Source organism: Dermacentor andersoni, chromosome 3 (genome assembly GCF_023375885.2).
Source record: "Dermacentor andersoni chromosome 3, qqDerAnde1_hic_scaffold, whole genome shotgun sequence".
Taxonomy (NCBI): Eukaryota; Metazoa; Arthropoda; class Arachnida; order Ixodida; family Ixodidae; genus Dermacentor; species Dermacentor andersoni.
Genome location: NC_092816.1, coordinates 132,652,151 through 132,677,999, shown reverse-complemented (window position 1 = coordinate 132,677,999; position 25,849 = coordinate 132,652,151). Strand labels below are relative to the sequence as shown.

At 45.4% G+C, this 25,849-nt stretch overlaps 1 protein-coding gene across 1 annotated transcript in view; it reads left to right on the top strand.

Moving 5' to 3' along the window:
• The window catches only part of LOC129383220 (cyclohexanol dehydrogenase-like), a 45,599-nt gene extending 21,976 nt beyond the window's left edge, over nt 1-23,623 (top strand). The window contains exons 5-7 of the mRNA XM_072286765.1: nt 532-568; nt 10,158-10,221; nt 23,031-23,623. Of these exons, the coding sequence (XP_072142866.1) occupies nt 532-568; nt 10,158-10,221; nt 23,031-23,222 (293 nt within the window). The 3' untranslated portion in view covers nt 23,223-23,623. The remainder of the gene's footprint in view (nt 1-531; nt 569-10,157; nt 10,222-23,030) is intronic.
• The last annotated feature ends 2,226 nt before the right edge of the window (nt 23,624-25,849 follow it).

Below are 25,849 nucleotides of genomic sequence, written 5' to 3'. Positions count from 1 at the left end.
TAAAACTGTAACGTAGCGACATCCAAAAGGTATCGCAGCGTCGTATTTGCCTCTAACCCACGCCTGCGCATGTAAAAAGACCTCGAGGGCGGCCCAATTACCACCACCCCTAGCGCCAGCTTGTACCTAAGAGGGCTAGCGACTGCAGAGTCCGTTGTTTCCTGCGTGGGTGTGGCGTGCAGCCTCGTCAAAATAAAGCTAGAGCCGTGACTAGGGTGTCTAGATGTTTAAATGCGATAGCGTTAGAGCGCATGCGCGAAGAAAAACCCATCTGCGTCAAAATGAGAAAGAAATCTGTTTTTACTGCAGATTTATTTCTGGAAAATTTTCGCTAAATCGGGTTTAATGCAGGCTAGTTTCGTTAATTCCGGTTGATGACAACATTCAACCTTGTGATTACTTGCCCGGGAATGGAAATTGCTTCGCTAGATCTTGACCTTCCTAAAACAGGTTTCGTTATATCGAGTTTTTTGCATAAAAGAATTCATTGTGATTTTAGTTCTGTCACCGTTTTTACCTATTTCATTTCAGAGAACGCTCCGTATGGTGTACGTGTCAACTCAATCAAGTAAGAGCATTATGCAGTTTGTCGCTGGATTTGCGCAATCCACTCTCTCCTGTTTCAAGGTTTCCCTAGAGACAATGACTAACACAGTTACTATAAAAGCTTCGCTGATCGTACTGCACTGTGGAAATTGATCTTATACGAAGCAATTGGCAGGTAGCTTGTGATCCTGCATTGTGATCCTGGTGTGACGCGAGCGTGTGAGTGATGACAACAGCAACGCGACGACGACGGTGAAGGAGATACAATAGCGACAATGGCACGAATGATTTTTTGTACGCCACCGAAGAAAGAATATGGTGCTGCACTGAACAGTACTTTAATGTCCTGCTATGTTTATGTTTCTGCTGTACATTGCTCACAAGCAAGGCCTAAATTTAAACACCAGATTAGGCGTACGCACCGTATTAAACGCTGACGCAACGATGTTAAAGGCTATCAGTGATGCTCGTGGTGGTAACAATGATGATGAAAGGCGTATGCCATATACATGCGGTAACCTATTATGTAAGTATAAAACAAAATCATCCTAGCTGATTGGCCAGCAATAGGTGTATGTCCAGTGGCCCAGGATAGGGTAGGATAAATATTACAAACTAAGAAAATGAAGGAAATATATAGGAATATCTTCATCCTCATTATCATCAGCCCATTTTTATATCAACGGCAGGATGAAGGTCTCTTCCAGCGATATCCAAATAACCCTGTGTTGCGCTAACTAATTCGAAGGTGCGCCTTGCACGTTTTCTGATTTCCGCACACCTCAAAACCTTCTGCCGTCTCCGACTGCACGTCCCTCCTCTTAGAACCCATTCTGTATTTCCAATTTTCCACCGCTTGTTCGCCCCACGATTCACATGACTTACCCCGCTTTATTTTTTTCTCCTAATATCAGCCTATCGTTTGACTCAATTTCGTGTATGATTCAAACCTCTCTATTCTTATCTCTTATAATTACGCCTTACATTTTTAGTGGAAAGCATCCTTATTAACGTCTCACTTTCTCCCCATGTGTTAATAAGATAGGTCCTGCTACCAAAACGTTGGCCAGCCTTTCTGAGGAACCTTGTGATCACGGTCTTCTGTGAGCACTTCACCTGAATGAATGTGCTCCTGCAGATACTCTAGGGAGTGAGCGTCAATTAATTATTTTTTGCTCGCGAGGCTATGGAAGATTACCTTTGTGTTCTGCTCATTAATCTTCGACGTTAATCTTACATATTCTTCGTTAGGGTCGACAAGAATTTCTTAAAACTCGTCTCCAGCCAACTGAAGTATGTTCGCCGTGTATCCGTTGGATAGCCGGCGTCTATCCGCAAATCTAATAGCCTGATGATTTATTCTAACCATGCAGTGAAAAGCATAGGGCAAATTGAGTCTTCCCGGCTGACCCCTTTCTTGATATGTATTTTCCTACTCGCCTTGTGGAGATTTATGGTGGCAGTGAAATCAGAAGCTATTTAGGAAGATATCCATGTATCCTTCCTGTACTTCTTGATTACGCAATACGTGTTTGACTGGTGCTGTCCCTACTGGATCAAACACCTTTTTCATAACCTATGAAAATCTTTTTTAGAGGTTGCTTGAGCTGCCCAGATTGCCAATTTACCTGATTTTTGATGGAGGTGAGTCATCGTAGAATACCTCTTTTTGAAGACGGCATGCTCTCTTGGTTGATTGGTCAAGTGTTGCTTTGATAATCTTGGGAATTACCTTATTGAATATTTTCTACAACACTGAGAACCAGCTATCGTGACTACATTTACTCAATCGCGCCTCCCTTCTTATGGATTAGTATAATGTTGAAATTCTTCAGGCTCTCCGGTACATCTGATGTTACCAGGCTTTGCGCACGAAGGGCCGCAAGCTTTTGAAGAGTAATATTATGTCCATATTTGAATAAATCAACTGTTATTCAATGTTCTGCTGGCCTGACATGTGTCGAAAAATCCTTCTAAATTCCTCGCTAGTTGCACATAGAGCCTCTCTGTGCAGTTCGTCACCACTTCCGATGAAGACTAGGTGGCTGTTTCAAGTACTGTACACCTCAGTATAGAAAACTTGCGCTGCCTTTATTAAGCTATCGAAATTGCTGATGGCATCACTCTGCTGATCTTCCACTAAATACACCTTGCCCTGCCCGATAGCACGTTTTCTTCTCACGGATGCACGCTGTGTCATTTTTACTGCTTCCTTAATCATTCGTACCCTTGTAGTTTCGAGTATCACTTAGTTTCTGCTTGTTTATCAGCTTTGGCCCTGCAGCAAATTCTGCGATCTCTTGAGTTGAACACGTTCATGCCCAATCGTTTCTTTATTAGGTCGTTTGTTACTTTGGGAGGGCTTATCTGGTGCCTTAGTTCCAACTTCAATTTCTTCATCTCAAATCGACCTACTTAGAGTTTCACAAAATACATAAGCGTTATTTTGATGTGACTGTTCCAGAGCTACATATTTATTTGCGAGCACAAGCATGCATTCATCTGCTATTACCCTGACTGCGTCTAGCTTTATCTGTTTTTCACTTCTTTTGCTCTTTCTTTCTTGTGATCTCTCTCTTGCTCTAGAGTGATCACTGCCGTTTGCTATACCTTACACTTCTACAAGCTGTACTAGGCTGGTACGGGCAGTGTATGAAACCTGCTTCCTGTTTTGTTTCTATATTAATGGTTGTGCAGCTCCAATTTCTGTTACGGCGCTTCCCGAAGTCGGTATTCATTATTCGAAGTCATTTCCGCTCCCCTGAATTTGACAGTATCTCTCCCCTACTATTTCTGGAGCATAGTTGCCGATCACGTGTTCTCAGCCGAATTTCTTGCAACTTTCACGTTAAAGTCAGCAATGCATACAGTGGATTGAGTTATTCAGTACACCTCACTGTTTATGCAACACATAAAAAAAAACTGCTCTATTTCATCATGTCATGACTGGAGGTTGGAGTGTGGGCTGGTAATACACTTAGTTAACATATCCTATTTAGCTTTATTACGACGGTGGCCACGCTGTCGATAACAGTGTAGAGTTCCTCAATGTTGCCCGCCATGTCCATATGATTTAGAAACCCTACCTCGTAGTTCCTCTATCTGGAAAAAATCGGCCGCAGAGCACGGACGTGGCCGTTATTCAGCACTGTCTAAACCTCACCAGTCCTAACCTTCCGAGGAAATCTAGGGCTCCCTAAGCAAAGAACATGATGTGCTATTTTGGTGAGAGGTCTTTGTGTTTTAGAGATACTTGGTCGGTGAAAATTCTCTGCTGTATAAACCGGACTGTCAGGTATCACAAGCCAGAACCGTGCAATCGAATGTGATAAATACTAAAAGGCGTCGTACATCGCGCGCTTTTCGATTAACCTGTTTGTGTGCCTTCGGAACATACATATTGTTACGCACTGAGCGTGCATTATATGTACAGGTTTTATTCGTGATCTATTGCTACATAACACACAACAGATTCGAGCTCATTCACACTAAATTGGCGGTCACATCACACCACGCTAACTGGCTTAGCGTACGAAAAGGCTCCAGCAATTCCCCAGGCAGCGCTTTTGTTTAAAATATTGTGTGCTTAATACGTGCTGTTTTGTCATATTTTACAAGTTTGTCCGGGCTGAATAAGGCTTGTAGTACATTTGTGCGCACATGTACTAGCGTCATGTGTGGATAGCCACATGGACGGCTAGCAATTGCGCACATGTATGTTTCAGTAACTTTGCCCTTATGAGTGAACAGCACAGTGCACTCAACACAACACTGTCAAGGCAATGTCATCATTTCCTAATTGCCTCATGCCACGAGGTTAAGCGCTGCTCGTGCTGGTGCGTGATCAATAGAATAAAAAACAGCGCAAGAAATGCACACACAAACAAAAACAAGCTGCGTACTGGACGGATGCAGGAGATCTTCGGTTTAGCATTTCGTTCTGTGTAGTTTTTGTTTCTTGTTGACCCGTTTACTTCCGTGATTTTCACGTTACGCAAAAACCTGGACCCCAGACCAAAAGAGCCTGTGTTGTGGTTCAGCTGCGCTGTAAGCATTTGACAGTGGCGGTACTTATTACCTCCCATGTGATACTTTGTCACCCTTATCCACTCAATCGTAGCAACTGCTGCAAAGGAAACCCATTCGGGTTCCTTGAAAGAAAACCCTCGCAGTTGAACAAAAATTCATCCTGGTCCGGGGCTCGAACCTGGGACCACCGCCTTTCCGGGGCAGCCGCTCTATCGTCTGAGCTAACCAGGCTTTTTTTTTCTTTATTTCCAGCTTGGCTACAAGCTTCAAAAGAGTGTGTGACCATAGATCACACTCGTTTTATATGTGTCAAAGTGTCAAGCATTGACACCACAGCTTCATCACAGTCCTTCGTCTTGTACACGTCACGTACCTTCACAACCATTTCCACAAAATATTCATACACAGTGCGGCCATTAACATCACAATGCCTATATGCCAACAGACTACGCCAGACTGCGTGCATTCCAAGTAAAAAGATGACATCAAACCAGGCGGCTAGCAGATGGCAGGGTGTAGCCGAATTTGTCAACACCTCGAGAAAAGGCAAGAGTTTGACGTAATGGTTCTTCAGAAACCCGCAAGTTGGACAGAAATAATTTAAAAAGACTTCTGTCAACCAATGGACCAGGCAGGATTTCGTAAAGGCTACTCAACAATAGACCATATTAACACTATCAATAAGGTGGCAGAGAAATGTGCGGAATATAACAAACCCTTATATATAGCTTTCATTGATTACGATAAAGCGTTTGATTCCGTCGAAACCTCAACAGTCAGGGACGCATCACGGAATCAAGGTGTAAACGAGCCGTATGTAAAAACACTGAAATATATCTATAGCTTCTCCGCAGCCAACGTAGTCCTCCATAAAGAAAGCAACAAAATCCCAAGAAAGAAAGGCGTCAGGCAGGGAGATACGATCTCTCCAATGCTATTCACAGCGTGTTTGCAGGAGGTATTCGGAGACCTGCATTGGGAAGAATCGGGGATAACAGTTAATGGAGAATACCTTAGTAACTTGCGATTCCCTGATGATCTTACCTTGCTTAGTAACTCAGGGGACCAATTGCAATGCATGCTCACTGATCTGGAGAGGCAAAGCAGAAGGGTGGGTCTAAGAATATTTCTGCAGGAAACTAAGGCAATGTTTAACGGTCTCGGAAGAGAACAGCAGTTTACGATAGGTAGCGAGGCACTGGAAGTGATAAGGGAATACATCTACTTAGGACAGGTAGCGATCGCAGATCCGGATCATGAGACTGAAATAATCAGAAGAATAAGAATGGGCTGGGGTGCATTTGGTAGGCATTCTCAGATCATGAACAACAGGTTGCCATTATCCCTCAAGAGAAAAGTGTATAGCAGCTGTGTCTCACCAGTAGTCACGTACGCGGCAGAAACCTGGAGGCTTACGAAAATGGTTCTACACAAATTGAGGACGACGCAACGAGCTATGGAAAGAAGAATGATGGGTGTAACGTTAAGGAATAAGAAAAGAGCAGATTGGATGAGGGAACGACCGCGAGTTAATGACATCTTAGTTGAAATCAAGAAAAAGAAATGGGCATGCGCAGGACTTGTAATTAGGAGGGAAGATAACCGATGGTCATTAAGGGTTACGGATTGGATTCCAAGGGAAAAGAAGCGCAGCAGGGGGCGGCAGAAAGTTAAGTGGGCGGATGAGATTAAGAAGTTTGCAGGGACGACATGGCCACAATTAGTACATGACCGGGGTAGTTGGAGAAGTATGGGAGAGACCTTCACCCTGCAGTGGGCGTAACCAGGCTGATGATGATGAGCATGATGAATGAATAAAGGGAAAGTCAGACATCCACCCAATCGCAGCAATTGCTACCAAGGACTTCGCCCTGCCATCTGGAACCACCCTGGTTAACTCAGACGGTAGAAAGGCCGCGTCGGAAAGGCGGTAGTCCCAAGTTCGAGTCCCAGAACAGGACGTGTTTTTCTTCAACTGCGAGGCTTTCCTTGCAGGGAACCTGCATGAGTTCTCTTTAGCAATTTGCGCGATTGGGTGGATGTCTGATTTTCTCTTTATTAATTACTTCTCTCCACCTTCCGTGTTCCCGCAGATCGATAAGGTTAAAACTGAAGAAGTTCTAATTCTTGTTGACATGGAAACTTTGTTACGGATCTCAGGGTATTCAAGTTCACCACTCTCAAAATTACGGTAAAGCGTGCAGTGGGAATGTTGCAGTCCTGTAGAGCATGTTCGAAAAAACATATATGCTTGAGCGGCGTCTACCTTCTAAGCTTTAGTGAAATAATTTATGTGTCAGATAATCAAAAATGTGACATCGAGAAATATGAATGAAACACACAGGCACGGCCCGATTGCGGTGCTGTGTATGGATGAATTGCTACTTTAACATAGCGTGCTGACCCGGAAACGAGACCACCGCGGTGGCGCAGGCGTCGTCAGCAAAACTCACGCCCAGTGATGGCTAGAAAAAATCGTTCCAGCGTCCATAGCAAACCACGGCGTAGTTTAAGCAAGCTAAACACCACAATTTAAAAAGAAAAGTGTTTACGCAGTTCAACAAAAAGACAGAATGCTACGTTGGCTTGATTGTATATTTCTTCATATTTTTGTTACGTCAGTACGACGCCACCCCCGCACCTTTGGTGTATTGAGGCAGCATGTCAGAGCAATAGTGGCCAGCTGCCTGCCTTTAAGACCACGCAATACATCACATATGCAGTTTAATGACCGCTTGTGATGACGTGGGTGGAGTGGGTTCAAAGTGCATCATGGTGCGCGTAGTAGTCGTGTATGCTAGGAGTGTTTACGTGTTGACACTCCCTAGCGCCGCCATGGAGGGCTGGCCAGATAGGTTTCACTGTAGCAGAGGCAGCTCCTCTCTGTACAGGACCCCAGGATGCAGCTTCATCTTCTCGTTGCTGTTCTGCCATTTCGAACAGTACCACTGAACTAAACGTAACAGCGCAAACATCTAAGACGAGCCACAAAAAGAAAGACAGGACACACAATGGCGCTGCCTAACAACTTTTTTCCTTTCGTCGTCGATGCATATATATACCTAGGCCACATAATCGCGCAGGCGCAGAGAATACATAGCTTACATCTGCCAACTTATCGTATACGTAAACGTAGGAAATCAAATTCTGATTGGTGCAGGGACAACGATGTGTCACTAATGCAATTATTTCCTTGTCTTTTTATGTGATCGGCCTCTAAGGCAAGCCGCGCATGTTCATTCTTGCTTTTTCCAAGAATTATTGTCCGATCAAGTCGCGCCTCGCAATTGCTGCAAGAGTTTATATGCGCAACCAGGTGCGCTCCTTTATCTACATTTTCGTTTACTTTTTGCGCATGTTCCCTGAGTCGCTCATTGACGCAACGCCCTGTCTGGCCAACGTATGTCTTACCACATGAGAGTGGAATGCCATAAACCACGCCGACAGCGCACGACACGTATGAGGCATCATGCCGATTTGGCATCCTCCTCTGTTCTCTCCGCAGGTGCGGGAAAATAGCTTTGAAAGCTTGTTTGGCGCAGAAATTGCCAAAGGAACGCCATGCCTGCAAGCAACTTTCTTGAGTTGATGGGTCACCTTATGTATATAAGGAACCACCGCAGGCCGTCGCGTTTCACGTTCGGCGGCCGGCCTTTTTGTGGTTTTACTTCTCTGGATCAGAGCTTCAGCCACTGCAGTCAAAAGCGACATAGGGAACCTAGCTGACAAAAGTCAACCCCGTGCGAAAAAGGAACTGTTGTCCTTCAGGTCTGCGCACTCGAAGATTGTGAAAAGAGGTATTGCATCGTCATGTATAGAATTGGCACTTAAGAGTTCGTGTGGTCACAAGATGCAAGAAAGTTTTGACAATCAGATCAGCCGACTTTTGGCAGCAGGGTTCCCTATGTCGCTTTTGACTGCAGTGGTTGAAGCTCTGATCCAGAGAAGTAAAACCGCAAAAAGGCCGGCCGCCAAACGAGAAATGGGATGGCGTTCCTTTGGCAATTTCTGTGCCAAACAAGCTTTCAAAGCTATGTTCCCGCACCTGTGGAGAGAACACAGGAGGATGCCAAATTCGGCATGATGCCTCATACGTGTCGTGCGCTGTGGGCGTGGTTTATGGCATTCCACTCTCATGTGGTAAGACCTACGTTGGCCAGACAGGGCGTTGCGTCAATGAGCGACTCAGGGAACATGCGCAAAAAGTAAACAAAAATATAGATAAAGGAGCGCACCTGGTTGCGCATATAAACTCTTGCAGCAATTGCGAGGCGCGACTTGATCGGACGATAATTCTTGAAAAAAGCAAGAATGAACATGCGCGGATTGCCTTAGAGGCCTATCACATAAAAAGACAAAGAAATAATTGCATTGGTGACACATCGTTGTCCCTGCACCAATCATAATTTGATTTCCTACGTTTACGTATACGATAAGTTGGCAGATGCCAGTAATGTATTCTCTGCGCCTGCGCGATTATGTGGCCTAGATATATATATGCATCGACGACGAAAGGAAAAAAGAAGTTGTTAGTCAGCGCCATTGTGTGTCCTGTCTTTCTTTTTGTGGCTCCTCTTAGATGTTTACGCTGTTACATTTAGTTACGAAGTATGTACCAACTAGGCCCAAATGAGGTGTTACCGAACAGTACCAGTGAATATAAAATACATTTATATGATTGGGTATTAGCAGCATCTGGTGTGCTTCGATAACTTGCCGAATGAAAGATCCCCATGGACACGTTTGTGCGCAAATCTTGAGAGGCCACAAGCTCGCCCCCCAAAAAACTTGATTGTTTCCGAATTCGGACGCACAAACCTGAACCGGTGAATGTAGGGGAAAATTTGGAAAGCCAAGTGTGGACGGCTGTCCTCAATTTCAAGTTACATTATTAGGCACAGAAGAAAATGGGCAACATCATGGAATTGCTGGTATGCAGAAGTCATGGCATCAAACAACCCCGCATCACTTTAAGTAGGGCTGCGCCGGGTTGTTCGGATCCCTTGTATCGCCATGTGTCTCGAGAAGGAGCGAACAATAACTAGGCACATGTCCTGGTGGAGTCTCCGCACTTGCATTATTTTTCATCCGTGGTCGTTCTTACGTAGCACAGTACTACGTTGACCACATAGCAAGGCCGTCGGCAATCGCATCGAGGCCGTGATATGGATCGCATAGGCTATATCTGGGTGCCTCGATAGCAGACAGGCGCGAAACTACCCTGGCACCCAAGGCTTCGTAAGCCCGGTGTGCGGTTCTGATCAGGCGCTCGAATGCGCAAGTCAACGTGCTTCCAATGACGAAATCAGAAGAGAAACCAGCGGATGCAAAGAATCAACTATTTTCGAGAAAGGTGTTACTTGGGTTGGTAAACAGCGAATGGATTATGGGGCTGACAGAGTTGATAACGGGGAAATGCAGATTAATGAGGTGGAATTTCATACTGAAGTTTATTTATTAGCCGATGAGGATGATGCCCCTTGTGCCCCGCATCGCCTTTCGCGCAAGTGTGAAGGCGACGTGCGAAATAGGCGAAAATGACAGGCAAAGTGACATAAAACTTATGTGCTTTTTCTTTGCAGCCCGGGTCGTATCAAGACGTTGATTGCGAAAAGTCCTGAGCTCAGCGTAGAGGAACACATGGAGGTACGTCGCATAAATAGTAGTGTAATGATTGTAATAATAATAAGAAAACGCGGCAGAATTCGTGCATCGTGCCAGATTGTCTGGTGTGCTCTAAATATACTCGTACTAAGTGTTTTCTTGCGTACAGAGTGGCATTTAATGTTAGAAGCAGCACTGTGTCTGCGATTAAAATTATGGGATTTTACGTGCCAGAACGTGTCTGGTTAAAGGCGCTCCAAGACTGCACAGTTTAATTGATTTAAGAAAGTCAGTTCACTTTAAATAGTGTTTAGGGCTGCAGTTGTATATTTAGTTTCATCTTGAAGCCCCTTTGACCACGGGCAACGTGTTGAATCTGATATTGAATGTGACTGTGTATGCACAGGGTTAAATTTTCTAACTGCATCTGATTTGTTTCTTTCTTGTGTAATTGTTTTATTTCTTTTTTATTTATTCATTTTACTTTCAGGGCCGCAGGCATTGTAGAGGAGAGGGGTAGAAAGTATGATACATAGTGAACAACCAACGCTGTGAGAGAAAAAAAAAATTGATAAAAACGTTTCCGGTTATACCATATTGGCTGCGGTCATAAAGGTAAACAAAAAATGCAAGAGTTCTTGGTAATACAATGTCAGTTAAAGTTTTAAGAAAAAAATCACCGACGATTACGACAGTCCCTATTGCAAAATTTCAGCGCCGCTCTATGCGTGTTTTCATCTCGCGACATTTTGGCTGGTGCGTACAATGGTTCTCGTGCGGCACGCTGCAAACGGAGAGAAGTGCGGCGCCAGTGCCTCGCTGACCAGGAGATCGCGAGAGCCGCGGGGCCAGCGCGTGGGTGACGCGTGGGCGCGATTCGCAGAAGCCGCCGCCGAAGAAACTTCCCAGACGACGCGCGCTACTCTGGCGCCATCTCGCAGCCACCGTTCTCGCACTAAACATTTCTCCTCACGCTTTCACCGTGCCTTCCTCCGCTTTCCTACTCGCGCCACTTCTCTCTCGCAGCATTTTTCATTCCCCGCTGCGCTCTCATCGTTTGCTCTGCTCATTCGCTGGGTTACGCCGACGATCACTGTAGGAGCCGGCAAGAGCTGCGATCTAAAATGGTGCTATCCTTTATAGCTGCAATATCACCCATAAGGTTGTTCCGGTCTATACAAGTACGAATTGAGACAGACTGGGAAAAATGCTTTGTGCGATACATTTGAGCTGCCACCTATTAGGACAGTGACTAATACTGAGGGATGCATGATGTGGTCTTGCCAAAAAAAAAGAAAAACTGCACCTGCAATGCAGGACCAATAAAGCCTGTGAGGGAGTGCTAAACGCACAATCTGACGGCGAAAAGACGGCAAAGCAAAGCTGAGATTAGATTTCAGTGATATAGTGCCCGTAGTATTGGTATGAATTCACCAGAAAAACTAGAAGTGTGCCAAACAAAGTCAACGCGAGCGAGGCGAAGAGCGACGTACGTGGTATATGCATCTGTGTGTAGTAATATTGGAGCAACGAAAATTCTGCTATTTTGCAGAATTAATTTCGCATTGTTTTCTTCGTACCATTGTCAGACCCTACATTATTTTCCAGACCGCCTGTTTTGTTTTGCGAGTGCAACTTTTTGTTCGTTTTCTTACGCCCATCTATACATACGTTGTGTCTTTCGCGCAGACTTTTGTTGACATCATATTTGTACACGTCACAAAAGACGTTACCGATTATAATTAGGATTAACTTATCTCAATATACGATTGATTCCAGTTACCAATTGCATTCCTGCGAAATCAACTGAAAGATTAATACAAACCTACACATTACTGTACAAATAATTTCCTCCGTACTTTTATTAACATTGCATGAATAGAGTATTGTCATCAAGCTGGACCTGGCTATTTCAGCGTGTCCTCTGTAGTCCTTCACCCGTTGTTTATCATCACTAACAGTTGGTTTTCAAAATTTACTTTGCTTATTTTCCTTCGTTTTCTTTTCGACGCACCGGGCACCGACACTGAAAACTTTCTCCATGTGCGCGCTGCATCCGCTGTTGATTTTCACCAACAGTTGGTTTTCAAATTTTTCTTTGGTTATTTTCCTTCCTTTTCTTTTCGACACATCTGGCAGCGACCCTGAAAACTCTCTCCATGTGCGCGCTGCATAGAAAGTCTCTGTTGTAACGGACCAACATGTTGCACGGAATATTGCGGCTACTGAGTGCCGCTATGTTCTGGTTCGAATCCTCTAGTAAGCACGGCGCCGAATTGTTGCTGGGGGTAAAAAAAGGCTCTCGCGGTAGGGCCAGTGAAAAAGCTAGAAATCGTCCATAGATCATTCCGTGGCATCAACTTCCGAAGTGGCCGTCGTTACGAAGTCCTAGAAGATTCGTTGATATTTGTTGGCCCGTGGCTGGTGGATCACCTCCCGGCGCTCGTTGGCTAATTGTAATGAATGCCAGCAAGCGTTCAAGTTCCTAGAAAATGTAGTCAAATGTGTAATGCAATTTAATATAAAGCTGTATATTATTCAGCCCTAGAATATAGGACTCGTGTATTACGACCGCAGATTGGAGTGTACAGGACTTACACGTATGTTAGGTAGAAACTTACGTATTTAATAGCCAAGAACTTCTCTCGATATTAGATAGGCCACAGATTACACTAAGCTAAGAAAGAGAAGCTGAGCATAATGAATATGACAGGAGCCTAAAAACGCTTTCAGTGAAGACAGAGAACTTTATTGCAAAATAAAAGCTAAGAGGCTGCAAGAGAGGGGCGCAAATCCGCAAGCCTGCCATATTTTTTTAACCGAAAGGTAGCTGCAGGACGCGGATCGTGAGAAGCTTGTAACTCAGGTATATGTTTTCCTCCTGTTTGGACACTGTTGGTTCCGCAAAACATAGGTGATCTAAGCTGCATGGTCTGTAATAGCTTGCTTCGGTAAAAACGTTACCGGTTTCACCTTGTCGGCTAGAGAAATAAGTCATTAAACTACAGGGAGCATTGCCGATTAAAGAAAAGGATCGCTAAATCACAGCAATATTATAAATCTTAATTTATTACAATAAATATTACATTTAATTTGCTACTTACAGGTCTGTTTAGCATGATTTTTACCACAAGGCCATGTGGACCGATCCCGGAGTGACTGCAGTGTAGGGTAAAATTTAGTAAATGTTCGACAGTGTTTACTTTATGAACGCCCGTATAGGTTTCATTTTCCCTACTATGAAACTAACTATCACTTCTTCGCTAAGTGAGAACTACATTTTCATACCTATTTAGAATCATTAAGACGCTTGGCTACGCGAAAGGGTCGTTCTTCGCTCAAGAGATCACATGTGTAAACCAAGATCTCACGTGCGCCAAACCTGTGTTACGTCGCCAAATGAACGAACAGAGTGAGTTTGTGCAATTTTTAATGATCTAATTAAGCAGTCTTGTTCGGGATGCCAAAAAAGTTTTAACAAATTCACATTTTTTACCTAATACACTTTTCTAAAGTAGGTATTTAGGATCAGAGGGCGCGCTCATAAAGTTACGGCGCAGATAGCCTAACTGATCAAGGTTAGGCTATCTATGTGTACCTGATCTGGTTAGGCTATCTGATAGTGATCAAGGTTGTTAATAACATAATGGGCGTGAATTGACCATGCCATATCTCTAGCTGTATCGACAGTGAAATATTCGTATGTGTTTTTTTTCCAGGGCAACGTGGTTTAGGTGGTAAATAATTCTCGGGGTTCTGATAACTATGAAATGTTGACAGCACATATTAGTCTATCATACAGGTATCGCGCGAATTTAACACACTTACCGATATCCACAGCTGCGTAGCTGCAAACAGAACGGTCATTATTTCTTTCATACTTAGCGTGGCAAATCACTTTCAGCCGAATCCCGCAAAGTGGAGGACGCATCATGAAGTGAATAAGTGTCACCGATCAGGATGTAGCATGAAGCTACGAAAGAAAACCATATGGGTTTCTCACAAAAAAAAAAAAAAAACTTCACGTTTGGGAACAAATTTTGCCCTCGTTTGGCATTCGAACCCGTGACCAACGCCTTTGCAGGACAGTCACTCTACCATCTGAGCTAACATGAAAAGGGCTAGCTGATCGCAGCGAGAGTGTGAATTAATCGATAACTCGAAGAACAAGGAGACTGAATGTGACAAATCACTTCCACCAAATCCTGTAAGGTGGAGGATGCGCCATAAAGGAAAGTTTGTCATCCATTCGAACGTAGTGCAAGCTACCAAGGAAATATATACGGGTTCCTCAGAATAGATTTAAATATTTCAGTATATAAATTCTTAACCAAGGACTTCATACATAATTAGCAACCAAGGTCCTTCAAATAATCTTGCGCACTGACGTCAGTGACACTCCGATCTTTGACATTATGCAAGCATCGGTGGCGTATCTTTGTAATCTGTACTCGCGGCATAAATTTTGAGAGATGATGATGATGATGTGTGGAGGTTTATGGCGCAAGGGCCAGGTGTGGCCAAAGAGCGCCATGTCTGTGGTAATGAGTTTACGGTGTAATTATGATTGCTTTGAAATTGGTGTGAGGTGGCTGTAAAGAGGCCTTAAAATATACGCTCTAAAGTGCGTAAAATCTGTATGATAAAATTATGGCGAGGACGTATGACTTGTACTACGAAAATTTAGATGCATATAAAAAGGATGATACGATGTGTAAAAATATGGAAGGTTATAAGATTGGCTGGAGCACTACTGCCTCCTTAGAGCCCTTGAAACGCAAGGGTCTGGAGGCATGTGCTATGCAACACAATTATCGTAGCGGCATCCTCTGGAACGAGGATGCTCTACGAATGTAATGGGCTTATAACATGTAGGACAACGTCATTTAAGAAATTGAGGACTGCCTTAATATTAAAAAGGGGCTCTCTGCCAAGAAACATAGCCGGGTGAAGAGGAATGTGGTAACGGTATGCAAGAGGAAAATGTTTCTTTCTCTCCGCTTCGGCTTTCCGGCACTCCAGGAGGACGTGGAGGACGGTAAGCCTCTCCCCGCATCTATCACAGGTTGGAGGGTCACTTCCTGTGAGTAGAAAAGTGTGGGTGCCAAACGTGTGTCCTATTCTGAGACGACAGAATAAGACATCTGTTCGGCGTGATTTTGCTACAGAGGGCCAGAATCCTAACTGTGGTTTTATCACGTGGAGCTTATTATTTGTTTCCCCGTCCCACAGGCGTTGCCAGTGGTTCCGTAGTTTTCTTCGTAAGAGAGGCTTCAGGTCAGTAGCAGGGACCGCAGCGGTAAGAGTAGCTTGCGATGTAATTGATCTGGCCATTTGGTCTGCTAGAACATTTCCCTCAATACCTCTATGGCCAGGTACCCAGCATATAATGATATGCTGGTTAGATATGTATGCTCTGCAGAGAGCGGAGTAGAGCTCGACAAGTATAGGATTCTTGTGTTTAGAGAGTGAATTCAGGGCTTTTACGACGCTTAGAGAGTCTGTATATATGACTGTTTTCCGAAGTTTTGATTTCATTATATGCTTCACTGTCGACAAAAGTGCATGGGCTTCTGCCGTAAATATACTAGTTTCCGGGTGCAGCGCGCCGGATTCTGAAAAAGATGGGCCGGTGGCTGCGTAAGAAACCCCTGCATCCGACTTGGAAGCGTCCGTGTAAAACTCAGTGCAAGAGTACTTATACTGGAGTTCTAAAAGATGCATTTTAATATGTGCCTCTGGCGCATGTTTCCCGACATCTACAAATGACAAATCACAGTCTATGATCTGCCACTGCCAAGGCGGTAACAGTTTCGCTTGAGTCATAGGACAATGTTCAAGGAGGGGAACACCCATTTCCTCAATTAGGTTCCTCACACGCAAAGCAAACGGCTTCCTCATTGCAGGCCGGTTATGGAAGAGCGTAGCAGCGGCGGTATCGTTTGTGGTTGGATAACAAGGATGTTCAATGTTCGCTTGTACTCTCAGGAAACATGTGAAACTGCTATATGACCGTTGTAGATCAAGTGACCACTGATTTGACTCTACGTAGAGGCTCTGGATTGGACTGGTTCTGAAAGCGCCCGTCGCGAGACGGATACCCAAATGGTGGACGGGGTCTAGGATTTTTAATGCACTTGGTGTTGCAGAATTATAAATTATTGATCCGTAATCAAGGCGGGAGCGGACAAGACTGTTATATAAGTTCAAAAGACACTTTCGATCACTACCCCATGTTGTGCGTGACAGAAGCTTGAGAAGGTTCATTGTTTTCAAACATTTTATTTTCAGATTTTGAATATGGGGAATAAACGTGAGCTTTGAATCTAAAGTGATTCCCAGGAATTTATGTTGGCTGCTCACAGAGAGGTGGTCTCCCTTGATCATAATACTAGGCAGTGGTGCTACCCCCCTCTTGTTTGAGAAGAGTACGCAGGTACTTTTTTGGGTGTTTATTTTGAAGCCGTTCTCATCCGCCCATTTGGACAATTTGTTTATGCCAAGCTGCACTTGTCGTTCGCAGACAGCAATATTGCAAGATTTGAAACTTACTTGTACATCGTCAACATAAACGGAATAAAACATTGCCCGTGGAACGACTGTATGTAGGCTGTTCATTTTAACAATAAACAGTGTGCAACTAAGTACTCCCCCTTGCGGAACACCAGTTTCTTGGATGAATGATTTGGATAAGACATTACCAACCTTTACGCGAAAAGTGCGGTTAGACAGATAGCTTTCGATCGTGTTCAACATGTTCCCAAAGACGCCCAACGCGGAAAGATCGCGGAGGATCCCATATCGCCACGTCGTGTCGTACGCTTTCTCTAAGTCCAGAAACACTGAAAGTAAAAACTGTTTATGAATGAAGGCATCTCTAATGTTTGCCTCAATGCGGACAAGGTGGTCCACTGTCGACCTTCCCTCTCGGAAACCGCATTGAAGGGGGTCTAGTTTATTGTTGCTCTCTAGGAAGCTGATTAATCGCCGGTTTACCATTTTTTCAAAAGCTTTGCACAGACAGCTTGTTAGCGCTATTGGCCTGTAGCTGCTGGCTAAGGCAGGATCTTTCCCTTGTTTAAGTATGGGAATTACTATAGCTTCTTTCCAGGACGATGGGATATGCCCCGCCGCCCACATGGTATTAAAAAGAGAGAGAAGTGTTTCCAGAGTTTCAGGGTGTAGGTGTCTAATCATTTCGTACATGATACGATCGCCACCTGGCGCCGAGTGGTTGCAAGAAGCCAGAGAGGCCTTAAGTTCCGCCAAAGTAAATGGACAATTGTAAGCATCACTCGATGAGCCTTTGCGGTTTATGGGATGCCACTCCTCACGTTCTTTGTGTCTTAAAAATGTTTCTGTATAGTGCGATGCACTGGAAATATATTGAAAGTAGTCGCCTAGACAATCCGCCTGATTTTCCAGGCTATCACCTTGGCTACTTACTAACGGTAGGGGATGTGACTCCCGGCCTATTAACTTATTTACCCTATTCCATACTCTGGTTTCATCAGTGTACGAATTTATACTAGAGATGTACCTATCCCAGCTTTCTCTCTTTGCTCGTCGACGTGTTCTCCGGCCTTGTGACTTGACTTGTTTGAAATTAATAAGGTTTTCGGCGGTTGGACAATTTCGAAGCAATCTCCAGGCCTTATTTTGATTTTTCCGTGCTTTCCGACATTCGTCGTTCCACCATGGGATGCGACGTTTACTTGCCAAACCGTTAGTTTGCTTGATACATTTAGTTGCAGCGTCAATAATAAAACCTGTTAGATATGCCACAGCGTCGTCTATATTAAAACCAGCAATGTTATCTGCGCCTAAATGCGTCAGCTCTTGGAACAGTTCCCAGTTGGCTGAGTTCATGTTCCATTGCGGAAAATGTGGCGAGCATCCATCCTGCTTGGTTAGGTTTAAAATAATTGGAAAGTGGTCGCTCCCAAAGCAGTTCTTCAGAACAATCCACTCAATATACGGAATTAGTGTACTCGATACTATACTTAAGTCTATTGATGAGTACGTGTTATGTGCAACACTGTAGTACGTCGGCTCTTTCTTGTTAATTATACATGCTCCTGAGTAGGAGAGAAAATTTTCAATTAGGCGACCTCTCGCATCGCAACGAGAGTCTCTCCACAGAGTGTTATGTGCGTTGAAGTCGCCGACAACTATGTAAGGTGCCGGAAGTTCATCTATATAGTTTTGAAATTCTGTTTTGTGAAGTTGGTAATTTGGAGGAATGTATATGGAACTAATCGTGACTAGTTTGTTAAACAACACTCCTCGGACAGCAACTGCCTCTAGGGGCGTACGAAGTCTTAGTTCCCGGCAAGCAACACTTTTGGCAACTATAATGGCCACACCCCCGGACGACACGACAGTGTCATCACGGTCTTTACGAAAAATAGCGTACTGTCGGAGAAAATTAGTTTGCGTATGTTTGAGGTGTGTTTCCTGAACACACAGCACTTTTGGAGTATACTTGTATAGGAGTTCTTTGATATCATCAAGATTATGCAGCAGACCTCTGACATTCCAGTGTATTTGCGTATCCATGTTGAATGTGGTTTATGTGCTGTGTGTTTAAGAAAGACGAGTTACCTCACGGAGCCCTTTGAGGGCGCCAAGATGCGGTGCTTTTCTTTTTGGGAGCTATTGCGAGAATCTCGCCGCTCCTTAGGCGCTAGCGGCGCCGTCTGGCTGGTTGTGTCCATCGCCTCGGAAGAGGTGCTGGACAAGCGCTCTTGCGAGCGCTGCGTTCGAGAAGAAGGCCTCGTCCCTGCGGAAGAGACCTTTGAGGCCACCTGCTCTAAGGTAGATGGCCCCTTCGGCTGGGCTGGCGTAGCAGCACTAGCTGCAGCCGCCGGGGGGGCGGGAGGCGTCACTGCCGCCTCACTGGGTGTGGGTCGGACAGTCGCCGGAGGCCCTTGTGGCGCTGCCCCCTGACGCGCCACATCGGCAAAGCTGCTCTTGGGCAGGTAGGAAACCCGCCTGCGCGCTTCTTTAAATGAAATATTCTCTTTATTATTTATCGTCACGATTTCGTTTTCTTTTTCCCATGACGGGCACGAGCGCGAGTATGCGGCGTGCTCGCCATCACAGTTGACACAGTGTAGAGCGCTTTCGCAATTTTCAGAAGTATGATCTCCGCCACTACATTTAGCACATGTCTGCCGGCCTCGGCAGTTCTGGGAACTGTGTCCGAAACGCTGGCATTTAAAGCATCGAAGAGGATTTGGGACATAGGGTCTGACACGTAGCTTTACATAGCCTGCCTCGATTGTCTCGGGCAGGATGCTTGAGCCAAAAGTGAGTATAAGATGCTTTGTCTTGATTTCCTTACCGTCACGCCTTAGCATAATTCGTTTGACATTGATAACATTCTGTTCGGTCCAGCCTTCCATCAGTTCGGCTTCTGTCAGCTCCATTAGATCATCATCTGAGACAACACCACGGCTCGTATTCATAGTTCGGTGCGGTGATATAGTGACTGGAATTTCTCCAAATTTAACTAGGTTCGGAAGGCTTTCATGTTGCTTCGCATCGCGGAGTTCCAGAAGGAGATCTCCACTAGCCATCTTTGATGCCTTGTAACCTGCACCAAGTGCTTCGGTAAGACATTTTGACACAAGGAAAGGTGAAATCATTCTCATCGTCTTTTCAGGTTTGTCGGAATGGATGACGTGGAATCGGGGAAAGCTTTGTAGTCTGTTGCCAAAAAACTTAAAGACATCTTCGGTGCGCCCTCGTTTCTGAGGGCGATCAGGAAGCTTAGGGAAAGGAGTTTCCATGAGAATATATAAAAATTCGGCAACAGCGCCGACCACCCACCACGGAGCCCAACGAGGGGACGCGGCAGAGCTTGCGTACAAGTCTGCACGACGCCAGTCGTACGCCGTCACTATAACCGAATATGGTGTACCCAAGGTTGGATAGCCACACAGGGTTAACCCTTGCCGCCAGGAGAAAGGAAGCAAAAAGAAGAGAGAAGGAGACAGGAAAGGTCAAAAAGTGAGAGATAAAGACGAAGATTCGAGGAGGGAGAGACAGGAAAAGGCGACTGCCGATGTCCTCCAGGTGGGTCAGCCTGGAGGTGCCGTCTATGTGAAGCCGAGGCCGAAGAGGTGTGTTGCCTCCGCCGGGGGGCCTTAAAGGTCCAGACACCCAGCATCGGCTCAACCCCCAGGATCCCCTTTTCCCCAGACACGGCTAAGCCGCGCACGGCTACACGCGGGAGGGTCCAACCCTCGTGTGCTCGGGTACGTGGTGTCGCAACGCACCAAACGCCTGCTTGCGCAGACGCCCCTGCGGGGAAATTTTGAGAGAGAAGGAGAGAGAAAGCAGTTAAGAGTAAGCCCAGTCCGGGTCTTCCGTTGTGACGGAGGTTAGCACTTCCTGCTGCGGTATGGTCATGTGATGGGCCCAGAACATGGCGGCGAATGCGTGCCACGAGGAGGGTTCATAGCCTCGGCGTAGACCCTGAGGAGGAGGGGCCCAAGCTATCCCCCGCGGAAGGGAGGAGTAATGGGTGTTGGCGGGCGAACAGATAAGGGTTTGCAAGCAACTGAGGCAGCCCCATTAAGTGTATGGAGCGCTAAAATACTGCCAACAGGCGTTACATGTGCATGACCTCATCTCGATTTGATGCTATGGAGGATAGCATGATATGACAATGTTTGTATCAGCGTCTGTCGAATAAGAGCGCCACATGCGCACGAGAACTAAGGAGATGGAGAATGAAGAAGTCAGTGATTTACGGAAGTCTCTGAGCTCGGCGCGCACTCGTTTGCGGTGTTCTCCTCAAATTGCTCTTGGGGAACAGTTCGCTGGCCATCTGATCACGTTGCTTGGTGAAGAGGTTTCGCAGATAAAGACATATTTATCCCGTGAGGGCCAGGGACCCATTCCTGTAGCACTCGCGAGTTGCGCATGGGACAGCATGTAGGTCTTCATAGTGGTATGTGTATGGTCAAGGAGTACGTTAAGTGCGAAGCCACAAAACGCCCTCTCACCACTGGATTTCATGGTAATTATGCGAGTGAAGGGTTCTAGTAAGGAAATGGCTTCTGCGAGAGCCCCTGTTCTGGCGTATGTGGCTGACCAGACCGCATTGTAATCCCTCGGAAATGTTTACAGAGGTCCGACTACTCGTGCCGTGGCCTCCTCTGGTATGTGAACTCCATCCACGATAGTATACGGCGTGGCCTTGGTTGGAGAAGTGTGCCGCTCTTGGTTCTCTTCCCAGATTCTTATTGAGGTCAATGGTCCGGGACATGCGAATTACTACAATTCGCAGTACCGGCTACTATAACTAAAGCGGTGGTTCAAAGCGAGGCACGCGGTGAGCACCGTGTCTGGGCTGTTCGAGGATGTTTCATCACTGGTTTTAAGTTGTGAGCCGAACTTACTCTGTAAAGCGAGCTCTGTATGCGAGCAGCGGCGAGTCAATGGCCTTGTAGTGGTGAGGTGCACCCCTAAAGCGAATAACGCCGCAGAACACAGTCGAACAAGAATTCGCCTTGCACGACCGCATATAAAGTTGCCAATCCCACCGTCCCTCGCCGCTACAAAGCAGCAGACACGTCGTGCGGTCAACACTTGCGGGATACTGTTAAAAAATTGCAAGAGTGTACGTGGTAGGAGAGCAGGAGGGTGCTCCCACTTCGCTGACAATTACGTAGCAGAGCTTGGAGCTTATTATGTTGGGTAGCGTTGAGCTGCACGTACGGGCATGCGTACATTGTCTAGACATATGTTATTGCCTCGCTGATTTTGCGCAGTTCATGGCCCTTGGGGCTTGATCTGTGATGTGTTGTGGTTCAGCATGAGCTACGTAGTGGTCGTATTTTTCTTTAGGACAAGTTTGCAATGACACTGCTGCAGTTCTTGCACGATGCAGAGTTGGCAGCTTTTATTTACATTTCTTTTATTCGTGATGCTTTGCAGCGAATCCCGTCGACCACAAAAAAAAAAAAAAAACGATCGCCTTTACTTTGGCGATAGTTCCTCGTAGCCATTTTGGCGTCCGCCATCCTGCTGCCGTATGAATCAAATGAATATTATGGAGTGACCTTGGGGGACACGTTCGCCAGCCATGCGGCGGAATAATTAGGTTGCGGGTTGCTTGTGCTTTTGCAGGCGAGCTAATACGTAAGTGCGAAATTTTGCAGGCCACCATTGCAATCTGAACCTGGCAAAGTTTAACACTAGAACGTTATCTAGTGAGATGAGTCTAGCAGTGCTATTGGAGGAATTAGCAGGCAGTAAACTGGATGTAACAAGAGTCAGTGAGGTTAGGGCATATAAAGAAGCATATAAAGTGCTAAAACGCAGGCACATACTGTGCTACCGGGGCTTAGCAGAGAGACGAGGACTTGGAGTCGGATTCCCGATTAATAAGGATACAGCTGGTAACATACAGGAATTCTATAGCATTAACGAGAGGGTGGCAGGTCTTGTTGTGAAACTTAATAAGAGGTACAAATTGAAGGTCATACAGGTCTACGCCACTACATCCAGTCATAATGACCACGAAGTCGAAAGCGTCTATGAAGACGTGGAATCGGCGATGGGTAAAGTCGAAACAAAATACACTATACTGATGGGCGACTTCACTGCCAAGGTAGACAAGAAACAAGCTGGAAACAAGTCAGTGGGAGAATATAGCATAGGTTCTAGGAATAGCAGGGGAGAGATATTTGCAGAGTTTGCAGAACGGACTAATCTGCGCTCTGTTTTGTGTTTAATGCATGCAATGCCTGTAAGGCTCGCCTCATTTGCTGGACAATATTTCCAGTAAATGTCAACATTCCCTTGCTGTTTGTTGTCTGACCTTTTTGTTCGTGCAGCTGATGGAGAAAATAGCCGGTCCTCTGCATGCGCTGGGACGAGTGGGCACACCGGAGGAAGTTGCCGACTGCATCGCCTTCCTGGCATCCGATGATGCCGCGTTTGTCACGGGGACCATTATGCCCGTCGATGGGGGCTTAATCCTTATGTCCAGCGTCTCGGGTCCCGCTCGATCGCCGGATACGCACTAGACTGCGCCAGAAGCCAATGACATAACTTTTCCATGCTGAGAAGGTACACTGCAATATCTAAGTACACGCTACATTTTATATAGATAACTCCACTGTCTTGTAAATCAGTGAATGTTTGGCGACTCGGGCTCTTCCGAGAAACATTTTCGCTTTTTCTGAGCTTTGTGAGGCTAAGCAGGGACGCATACACGGCTCTGCAATACAGTAAATATTGGACGAAAAGTTACGCATGCTAACGCGAATTGCTTACAAGGTGCAGGTTTCATTATGGAGGACGCACGTCGAACGTGCTGCCTTCGTTAAGCACTTAACACCTAAGGGCAAAATGACGTTATCTGCAGTGTACCATGCGGCCCCTTGATGACCGTGACTAAAAATATTGAATAAAGTTCTTGCTTTTCTTTCTTTGCGTTTCTTTTGCAAAAATACATTGTGTCCCTACAGAGTGACCCCCTGTCGTGGTTGTATCTTATTGTGATGAAGGCGCTCTGGTAAATACTTAAACAAGTGGCAATGTGAAAGAAGCTAGCAAAACAAGCTGCACACTCCTTGATATAATAAAACGAACTTTTATTCAGTACACAGTTTCTTTATTAACACTCTTTGTCGCCACTACATGTTGTGCAGAATGTCGGCTGCAAAAAGTCCGCTGAAATAGTTGATTAAAGCTCACTGAAAAATTCATCGCAATGAAGATGTACGGTTTCTTGGGCATGTAAAAGGCAATGTCATGGCAAAAATAAAGCAGCATAGGGCGATTAGGCACCCTGTGGAAAATAAGTCAATCGAAGCGTACAGGACGCAGCCACCAAACTTCCAATCTGTTTGTCGCATTTCTTTATATATTATTAGGTTTTCTCAAACTCAAAAGGAGAAAATATGCAGTTATAGCCTCACACCTCTTCAAGATAGTCCACTTGTCATCCTAATGTACTTAAGCGACTTCTTTTATATTCAGCATTCGCTACTTTTAAGCAGCTTGCAACACTCATCTATCAGATCAAATAATGGCCCAACCATTAAAGGACGTCTTCTCGCGAATGTCATGCCGCAAAAAAATTTTCCAGTCCTTCAACTGGAAGTCAAGTTATCGTATGGATACCCAGCTTTCCTTCATATTTCCTCCCCGCAAGCGCGCTAGGTGCTTCACGGTGGAGAAACCGAGAGGACAAAGCCCCAGCCAAATGTTGAGTGTTGTGGAGAAGTCAGAGCTCGTCTCTACACTGCGCCACTTAGTGTGCCGCTACCATCGCGGATGCCACGCGCAGCAGACGCGGTTACGTGCAGTGCAAACGCGAAATTACCTTCCTGTCTGATGGCAAACATATAAGCGTTTCACTCTAACTCAAAATTAGCCATTATGTAATATGCTCTCATGGTTACAAAACTAGAAAATAGCGTCCGTGGGCGACCTGCTTTCAATGACGCCGCATGGTGGCACTGCGGAAGCGAAAGAAAGCGACCTTTCGCTGTTGTTTGAGAGTAGATCAAAGATAGAGAGATCGATAGAGAGAGAGAGATGAAGAGGAGAGGCAGGGAGGTTACCTAGATGTTAGGGTCCGGTTCGCTACACTACACTGGGGTTCGGAGATAGTGGTTAGACAGAAGGCAGAGAGGAAACCGTCAAAAAAATCAAACAGTAGATCGAAAATTCACTACTGCATGCAGTGGAGTAATATTTCGCTCACATGTTTACAGAAGCTTCAGAAAGCAGTTCACCACTAGCCAAAATGTTACACTAACTGGATAAAATAATATGTCGTCTGAAGGCTTATAATCACAAAGTGATATTAACCTATCTTTCGCTTAAGTTACATGCACTCCATGTTATTCGGTAAATTCCGACCCTTTGGTTTGCTCTTGTTTTCCGCTTTCATGCGCTGGGGCAAAGCGAGAGCAAGTGGGCTTTTCCAAAATTCTCTGGGTTTTTCTTTTTCCGAGCCCGTGCATCTCTACTCAGAACGTGACGTTATTCAAGAAAAAAATATATATTGCATCCAGTGCTTCAAAAACAATGGCCAGGCTTAGCTTGGTTAAGCCAAGAATGCGTTGCATATTGCGCGCGTTGCGTTGCGTTGCGAGTTGGGGCCCAGCTTTTCCTCCGGCTGTCGTGACGTCACGTCACGTGGTTGCGCTAAAGGTCAATGGTGGCTGCCTGGCCGCGCCCAAGGGCTTAACTGAGTGACTGCAATATGCAACGCATAAAACTCTAGTGTAGGGGTATGAGCCACTATGATGGCTCATACCCCCAATGGTGGCTGCGCGGCCGCGCCCAAGGGCTGAACTGAGTGATTGCAATATGCAACGCATAATAAATTGCTTGCTTCCTGCCGAGCTCAGGTAGCGAGAGTAACACTGTTAAAGCCCAGATGCAGAGCATTGTTAAAAAATTAAGAAAGCAATACAAGGTAGACAGCTTTCACTCCTGAAAAAAATACCGTGGCGTACGTTGCCCTACGGCAATAATTCAGAGAAGTTCGGCGTCACAATAGATGTGCTGTGTAATAAACTCAATTGTTTTATTAGGACCAAACTTTAAATAACTTCAGCCGCAACATACCCTACTTTGAGACTCTACAGCCAACTTAAGTACTCACATAAAGCTGCGCTATCATGACAGCGTACAC